At 33.8% G+C, this 9,190-nt stretch overlaps 1 protein-coding gene across 2 annotated transcripts; it reads right to left on the minus strand.

Moving 5' to 3' along the window:
- Nucleotides 1–2,950: 2,950 nt before the first annotated feature.
- LOC113096448 (lens fiber membrane intrinsic protein) lies at nucleotides 2,951–7,959 on the minus strand. 2 transcript variants are annotated; one of them, XM_026261830.1, is made up of 6 exons: nucleotides 7,768–7,959; nucleotides 7,279–7,468; nucleotides 5,744–5,945; nucleotides 4,145–4,282; nucleotides 3,835–3,969; nucleotides 2,951–3,064 (listed from the first exon to the last, which is right to left on the minus strand). In XM_026261830.1, the coding sequence occupies exons 3-6, from the start codon at nucleotides 5,919–5,921 to the stop codon at nucleotides 2,994–2,996; spliced, it is 522 nt and encodes a 173-aa protein (XP_026117615.1). In that variant the 5' UTR covers nucleotides 5,922–5,945; nucleotides 7,279–7,468; nucleotides 7,768–7,959; the 3' UTR covers nucleotides 2,951–2,993. The 2 variants fall into 2 exon arrangements, with proteins under 2 accessions (XP_026117615.1, XP_026117614.1); XM_026261829.1 differs by lacking the exon at nucleotides 7,279–7,468 and having other exon boundaries at nucleotides 7,768–7,958.
- Nucleotides 7,960–9,190: the final 1,231 nt, after the last annotated feature.

Raw genomic sequence — 9,190 nt, forward strand, 5'->3', positions numbered from 1 at the left:
AGCTAAAAGATGGGTTGATATTAAATTGGATTAGGGGTAAGCAGTTTTTCAAAAACGAATTAGAAAGCTGGTTCGGCCAACTAGTAAAACAAACTAGTAGCAAATCATCAGTAAGTGGCGTGTCTACTAATGATGGTCATATTGTAGGGAAGTCGTGGCCTAATGGTTAATGGTTGGAACTCACAACCCTTCGATTGGGAGTCCGACTCTCTAACCATTAGGCCACGACTTCCCAGAAACCATGTAACCATATGTGAAAAAAAAAAAAATCTAGACTAAAGTCTCAAATCCAAAGAGATATTCTTTATAAAAGTTAAAACTCGTCCACGCCCGCCTATAACTCCTCATTTAATCACGCCCCCACATGTCTATGTCACTATGTGGGAATATTTGCAAAACACCGCCCAAATGTTAACAAAAAGAAATCCGGCGTAACTTTTATGCTCTTTGTTGCCGCCAGCAGCATTTCTTGGAGAAGCTGTTTGTTTCCTTGTGAAAGTGGAACTACTTTGTTTGGCCTTTCTAAAGAGAACGATATTTGCTTTGTTATGCCTGGAGCTGATACGTGTTGGTCGCTGGGGGAAATAAATCAACTTCGCACTGTAGATCGCTGGATTGGGTTTCCCCATGGATGAAGCAGAGTCCATCCCGGTGTCGCCACATGTGGTTGTTCGCTCCTTCGTCGAATCCGCTGCCGTTAAAGACGCTGGCTGTTCCTTCTTTCAGACTGAAGTGCTTTGTAAAAATCTACATGTTTCAGAGAGGCGAGGCATAGAGGAGAAACAATTATATACATTTTGTGGAAAATGTTTTTTTTATCCTTAAACCGCATAAACACGTTTCATTACTCCAAATAATGTTCTTTATAGCAACGTCATATGATCCCTTTAATTGTGTCAATTTTTTAAAGCTTTATATTCTGCGTCTACATTTTTCTCCTCCCTTTTCTTCACTCCAGATTGAACTTCATGCCTCGACTTCCTTTCTATTCTCTTTCCTTTCCTCAATCTCTGACCTGAATTTCCTGACTATGGACTCCTGTTCCGACTTCTGTTTTCTAAAAAAAAAAAGTTACTTTTTCATGTCAACTATAAAATAACCAGCAAATGTCAATTTATTTAACAAATTTGCGTATAATAACTGAAGTTTAAAGGTGAACCCATTTTACCTGAATCCCACTGGCCCACTTTATCTAACACATCCAGCCAAAACACCTTAAAAGAAAACTAACAAATGTTAAACATATTGTCCTTGGCATTTTCTACTGTTAACTGTGGAAACCAGTGGCGGCTGGTTGGGGGAGGCACAGCTAATAATAATAACAATTTGGCAGGGAACTCGAGACCAGTGCAATTAGGGTGCCTCCTCTATTTTAAAACCCAGTGGTGGAAACAAAAACAGCAGGAACTGTCCCAATTATATTTGTTTTCATTTAGTCAGCAACCTTATCATTTAGAAATGAAAACCTCATGTCAAAGGTTTTTTTTTTACCTTTCACCATGACACCATGTCCACTCCCATCAGTGACATTGCATCAATCAAAACTATATTATCCTTTGGAGAAATAGTGCCCCTTTATTTAAGAACCCATTGTTAAGCTCTAAAAGGGCAAACCCATTGAGCACAGTACAATCAAACTTCAATGGCCAACTTTACCAGAATCCACCCCATTCCATCCATTTTTTAAATCCATTTTTAATCACTCACCGCACTGATTCCCACCTTCATACTCAGTGTAACTGAAACATTTAGGTTTTAGTGACGTTCTGCCTCCATCCCAGAATCGACTGGACCTACATGGACATCTACATCACCAACATGGCGATTCTCATGACGTCCTACATCTGGGAAAGATTGCGACTCTGGGACCAAACCAACAAAGAGTTGTGTGACGTCCTCGTGTCGGTTTATTACGCCAACATGTACGTGAGCAGCTTCACGGTCACCGTTATATGTGTCGTTCTCTATGTGGCCAATAAGTATCGGTATCCTTTAAAAGCCCGGGAAATATTGTGTTGCAACAGCGCGCTGGTAGTTTGCGCGCTCATTTGGCTGTTCACGTGCTCGTTCAGAGCCGCTTTCCATTGCGTTGACCAACCGAGAAAAAAAAAGAAATACGACGATAAAGTGTTTTCAGAAAACAAAGTTTTGCAGCGAAATTTTGTTCAACTTCGTAGTCTATATCTTTTATTGTCAAATCTGAAAATGGTTTATGGAGCAATAAAAGATTAACACGTTTTATTTCTATACATATTTTTGTACAAAATATATTTTTGTATTTTTTTACATGAATGCTTCAGCGTATATATGTGTGTGTGTGTGTGTTAATTAAATGTTTTTTTAAAGAATTTTATTTTAAAATAATCAACATTAAGTAAATAATTTTTTCATTAGTTTATATACATTCGATATAAAAATAATAATATAAAATGTCAACATATATTGTGTTAATCATTAGTAATATTTGACTCTGGTATTCAATATAGATATGGATATTTTTATGAACATACATTTTTACCTCCACAATTGTGTAACTGTATGCAGTTTATATTTTAAATGTTTGACAAACATGTGTAAAAAACAACAACAACAAAAAAATTTTTGTTAATGTACATCTAGACAAATTACTTGCTAAAAATTACTGCCAAAAATTGTATAGTGTTGTATTATTCCTAGATTTTATTTTTACATGTTTACAGAACATGCTTGAAAAGGCAAACTATAACTCAGGGTCTTTTTGTGTGCACTTTTTAAAGCTTTAGTGCTGTCAGTTTTTCTGTATGCATTTCATGTTGAGTTGGCAGCTAGAGAAATGAAATGTGATTCAGTGTCTGTGTCTCATCTGAGGGAGTACTGTATCTGAACGCCATCTATTGGACAGACAGGATCATAACTCCTAACCAGTAATGCCAGAATTAACTCCTGTGGGAGGAATAAATCATCTACCAAAGAAAGAACAAAAGCCATTTATTTCATGTTGAGATGTTTGAGTTTCAGCTGTCAGAGACGCTCGCAGGTGCTGCTTCAGAGGAGCTCCTCTGATACGCACAGAGCTGCAGGACGCCTGAAACACACCATACACAAACACACATTTACCATGACACATGCAGAACAACAAAAACAAGCAACTGCTATTTATTTCTACAACTTATTAAGAACTATTATGATTTCTATCTTTATATTTATATATATATATATATATATATATATATATATATATATAATCAAAATAATAATTGGAATATATGTTTTGCACAACATTTTAGAATAATATATATATATATATATATATATTTTACAAAACTCCCTTTGTTCAAAATAATACTTTGTATTATAAAAAAATAATTATATAATAAATAAGTCTTTAAATAAAATGTTAAAACCTTTTTAATTTACAATATTTTTATAAAGATTTTAAAATGACAAAAGCAAAGAAATTAAGAAGAAAAAAAAAAGAACGAAAAAAGAAAAAACTTTTCAGCAATTTTTTTTTTCTTTCATTTTGGAAAAGTTTAAGAATTCTTTAAAAAAGATTATAAGAGTTTTTTGTTTTTGTTGAGTTTTATAGAAAGCTCCCCTCCTGATATCTGTTTTATATTATTCATATTTATTTAATTATTTTTCATTTATTTATGTATTAATTTATTGTATAAAGAAAAAGCAGGAATCAACCTTTTTGAATATTACTATGTACTAAGATGAATGCAAAAAACAAGCAAGTTTTATTTAGACCCTTGTTTTATGCATATTTTTTAAATGTTTTGCTATTTTTTTCTCAACCTAATTCCTTTATTAAAAAAAAAAAAAAAAAGCATGCTATATAATGAAATGTACCTGCTGCAAAAGCCAGTATGATGCCTAGCCAAGCCAAGATATAGGACCATGAGAATCTCCAGTCAATGTAGCGTTTGCCGAAGAAGTTGACGGTCATGCCGGTGTAGATCGCCAAAGCCAAGAGCGCAAGAAATCCTGCAGAGAAACAGAGCAGAGACCAGTGAACACACACTGAACCTCACGCTGCTGAGCTGATCATCACTGCACAGAAATCAGTGTTTATCAAGCAGAAATCTGCTCGAAATCTACTACATGTACTGTGCTTTCTAATTCACAGAAGCTGAAGTGTGTGTGTGTGTGTGTTTCTGACCGGACAGCAGCAGGGCGATTCCTCCGGTCCGCACCCGTCGACTCCGGGGCCGTTTGGACGCAGTGATGCCCAAAAGCACTCCAATGAAACAGCCCAGCACTGACAGCAGCATAAAGGCCCGCGTGGCGTCCCAGAAGGCTGTGGGGCAAACACAATTAATGCACTGACTTGTGGGCTTCCTTGAGGAGCAATGAACATGATTAAAGCAGATTACTGACTACAGCTTCTGACATCTACCATAGAAACACACACACGAGATTTGGAAAAATAATAGGGATCTGAAAAAAAAAAAAAGATTATAACTGTAATATATATATATATATATATATATATATATATATATATATATATATAAATATTAGTACTGTGAAAGAACATGAAGTGAAATTTAATATAAGTACATATATTAATGTATAAATATATATAAATATATATAAAATGCTGATCAATAAAATAGTCTTCCAATAACAGTGGCCAAAAATTTAAGAAATAATAAAAAAATACAACACTCTTCAAATATTACCAGATGGAGAACATGAAAAAACATTTTCTATTTTTAATAATTACAAAAATATACAAATTACAAAATATTACAAATATTTTACAAAATATTAAAAGTAATTAGCATTACAAGATTATTACGTTTTGTTAAAATGTAAAATGAAATAAAACACACACACACACACGCACATATACATATATATATATATATATATATACACACAAAAACAAATGTTTACTAAAAATCTAAAATAATAAATACCATCGTCATGGAACATGAAATTATTATTATTTTTTATTATTTATAATTAGTATATTCTGGAATTTTGACCTACACACATGGCTAAACATGAATAACAATAAGTTTTTCTATAATTAAAAACATGCCATATTTGTACATTTTCCCATAGAGTCTATCTATGATGTCACGTCGAAGTCGAAAACTCAGAAGCGAGTTAGCATTTTAGCATTTCTGGTTTCATGTTCCCAGAGTCAATTCTTTTTTTTTGAATGAAATGAGAGTTTGGTAAAATCCTTAAAATTTGGTCCATAAAACACAACAGTTACACCTAAACTTGTGATTTTTTTGACATTTCCGTTTCTTGAAAAAGAAAAAAAAAACGTATGTTTCTTAAGAAAAGATGGTAGCTAACAAGTTGCTAAATAGGACTACAGGCACTGTCGGAGACATTAAACATCATCATGAAAAGGTTTGTGTAGCGGGGGATAAAATTTGTTCAGAGTAAATCATTTTCACTGAACACATTAAAATAAGTTTGAATAGTTGTGGTGATGGTGACGTTGAAGGCGAGCGACTGTGTTGCTGTAGTTCGCTTATAACCTAAGTTTAGATTTTAAGTTGTGGCACTTTTATTTAGGCTTCATAAAAGTTATAATATTTTGCTAAGATTATCTTGATGGACAAAACATGCAAGTTTCATGAACTATTACTGAACACAGGGCTTATTTTTTTGTGATATTCCAACTCCTATTGGCTTTTGTTGAGGGAACCAGTGCGATGCTAACAGTCGATCAGAGTGACATCATAGCCCCCCCCCCCCCCCCACACTCTATCTACCATGGTTTAACCGCACTCACCCACGGTCAGCGTGTGGGCGTGGCACTTGCGATTGATGCAGAACCTCCAGAGGCCCTGATTGGCTGCGTTCCCCGAGTAGCGATACTGCATCCAATAGTCAGTAGCCGTGGAGATGACGAGGAGCACGAGGGCCGCCGCCCCACACAGAGAGGCCCCTCCCACCAGAGTGAACACCATCAATCAGAGGATCAGAATGCCCTCCTGCACACACACACACACACACACGTTCACCGCTAATGAAACAACAACTGATAACTAACTGAACAAAACTGTACTGAACACACTAGTGCTGAAGAACTGGCTTTAAATTTGAGTGCCAGACACGAATGAGTGCAAAAACACATTGCAACCGCATGACAACATGCCAACAGCCAATCAGAACGCTTTAGAAACCCCATAGCCATTTCCATGACAACCACGAAGAACGTTTTGTGCATTCAAACACCATATTTTTGGTAACAGTACATTTGAACATTTTACACTGAACCCGATACAGCTTTCATTTTTTCCTCAGGATAAAAACTTTAAAACATACAATATGTACAAATTTTGGTAAAAAAATAATTTGTTACTATTACAAATAGGAAATGTATTTTAATGGATATATTAGAAAATAAAACAACAACTATAATAATAATACTAATAAACTATGCAATAAATTAAATGTATGTTTAACTTTATAATAAATAAATAACATTAATACATAAACATATATAGTAATAATAATACATTATATGATCCGTTAAATGTATATGTTATAAAGTACAACATATAAACAATGAATAAAATAATACATTTATTTGTTATTTTTATAACAATTATACAACATATAAACAATATTAATAATAAATTATAAGACCAGTTAAAAGTATGAGTGTAATTTTATAATAAATATAACTTAAGACATGTAAATATTACTAATACTACTAGTACTAAATTATAGGATGGATTACATCCAATTGTTTAATTTTTATAATAAATATACAACATAAAAACAATATTAATAATGAGACAGATTAAAAGTATGAGTGTAATTCTATAATAAATATAGCCTACGACATGTAAATATTACTATTACTACTAATAATAATAAATTATAGAATGGATTAAATCCAATTGTTTAATTTTTATAATACATATACAACATTTAAAAATATGTATATTTTCAAAATATATAAACCAAGATTTACCTTTAAGAGGTGTCATTCATCTTTAAACTGTTTATTAGTTTAAACTATTTATTAATAAATATTTGTAGTTATAATTATACATTTTTGTCATTTAAATCATTATAATATGTTTGAAAGCATTTTCATTGTGTTGTTATATTCCACAATAGCATAGAAATCTGCTATTTAGCTTCTAATAAACACTTTATTAATGCCATATTAAATGGCCAAAGATGAAAAACCTCAATATTATTGAAGGCACTTTTGGAGAGCTATATATGATGCTGCATATTACAAAAACTATGTTAATTCTGAGGTAAAACTCAATAGTATTTCGTAATTTCACTAACTTTTTACAAACAAACCTCTCGGCTGTGGTCCTCCAGCGGTTCCCCTCAGCCTCCATCGACCCGTTTATAAACAAAAGCCGTTCTGTGCGATCAGCATTTGGCTCGAATCAATCAAAACTTCATCCGTTCATCATAAAAGCGTTCGGAATGCGAAGCGTTTGCGCAGCACAAACTGGATCAGCACATTTCAAACTCCAGCTGAACGCTGCCAAACACACACACACACAGCGCCCACAAATTACTCATTCAGAGACAAATAAGAGAGCCTTTCACGATTAAACTCACAACACGTGCTCTAAACGCATCGAAAATGGACACTGAGAACAAACCGCGCTTTTGTTCCCGCCAATCAAGGATTCAAAAACAAGCGTGTAACGGTCAAATCATTCCAAGACTTCCCTCAGAGAGCCACGGACTTTACTTTCAAAACACCTAATAAAGTAGATAAAAGCGCGTCAAAAGGTTCGAATCAAGTTTATAACATAATATCGGTCTTCATATTACCTCTCTGACGGTTGGTGCCTGTCTCCCGCGAAGATTGCGCTCTATGCGCGCGATTCGAGCGGTTTTAAGCCCACTACGCGCGGCCGTCATTGTTTGGGCAACAATGGAGCGAATCATCCAGTCAGACATGTGAGATGTGAGGTAATCCGCATCTTTCACAGCATCTCGTTCCCCCTCTCCTCACAATCTCGCCAGTCTTCTGCGTCACCGGCTCCCGCGGCGTGGGACGTTTCGTGACGCGCGTCGACGCCCTCGGGCTTCATCTGGAGGTCAAATCGATCCTCTCGACTTGGGGGTTTTGGATGAAGAAACGTCTACACATCTACATAAAATTAAACCCATGTAATGGATGAACAAGATAGTCGGCTAACACAAATATTAACTTATGGAAAACCAATATAACTAAACCTTTCCGCAATGTTACATTCATGTAAACAAAGTTTCTTGGATGATGCTTGTTCTGGGAACCAGTAGGTAAGGGTAGCTGAACATTTCGGGAACCAACATTTGTTAACTGGTCAAATCGATCCAGAAGTCTTTGACTGGAGGCTTACGGGGTTTGAAAGATGAAGAAACTGTTCACCAGCACATCTACACTCAAAAGATCAAGCAATAGTCAGAAAACAGAGAACATTACCCTAACATTGCCATATAATTATTCTTTTGGAAGCCAAATAAAAATGATATTGGAATATTCTCCACACCTAAAGAGAACATTCTATTTATGCAATTAATTTTTTCTGGCAGAGAACGCTAGAATATTTGGGAACTACAAACTGTTCTCAGAAGGTTCTGGGAAGTTAAATTTACTAGCTGGGAATCTGTAGACGTCAATTCAATGAAAATATGAAACATTTTTCTTCGTATTCGGGGTGATTATCAATTTTGTGATGGACAAGGTTTCATTTGATTGTGAAATTAATTGCATCTTGCACAAGTGCATTTATACAGTATGCATCTGAATGAAACCATATCGTCAATATTGCAACTTTTTGCAGATTGAGAATCATGATTCATTGCTAAATCTATTTGTAAAACAAAATAGCCAAACATGGTAAGTACACATTCCAGAAAAAATAATAATTATATTTTACAACTACAAATATATCTAGATAAATTTTAAAATAAATATACATTTAAAATTCTATAACTTTAAATCAATTTTAATTTTAAACAATATTTTTCTGATTTCTTTTTATTGTATATTTTTAAAAATGCCAATATAAACAACATTTAAACATTATTTTATATTTTACATTTAAAACAAATGTAAACGATATTAATATATATTGTTGTAGATTAAAAAAAAAAAAGCACTATAACATTTATATGGTTCACATTTATTAATATTTAAATTATATAAATGAAAACTATATCAAATCACTAAAGTTTAAAAAAAAAATAATTCAGTTCTATTTGACAA

Source organism: Carassius auratus, unplaced genomic scaffold (assembly GCF_003368295.1).
Source record: "Carassius auratus strain Wakin unplaced genomic scaffold, ASM336829v1 scaf_tig00215934, whole genome shotgun sequence".
Classification (NCBI taxonomy): Eukaryota; Metazoa; Chordata; class Actinopteri; order Cypriniformes; family Cyprinidae; genus Carassius; species Carassius auratus.

What these genes read in the sequence shown, in the direction of transcription:
- LOC113096448 (XM_026261830.1), bottom strand. Translation starts at nt 5,921, where the DNA reads ATGGTGTTCACTCTGGTGGGAGGGGCCTCTCTGTGTGGGGCGGCGGCC. An exon ending in AATCGCCCTGCTGCTGTCCG is followed by an intron (nt 3,970 to 4,144) that starts GTCAGAAACACA and finishes GTTTCTCTGCAG; the next exon opens with GATTTCTTGCGCTCTTGGCT. An exon ending in CATACTGGCTTTTGCAGCAG is followed by an intron (nt 3,065 to 3,834) that starts GTACATTTCATT and finishes GGTGTGTTTCAG; the next exon opens with GCGTCCTGCAGCTCTGTGCG.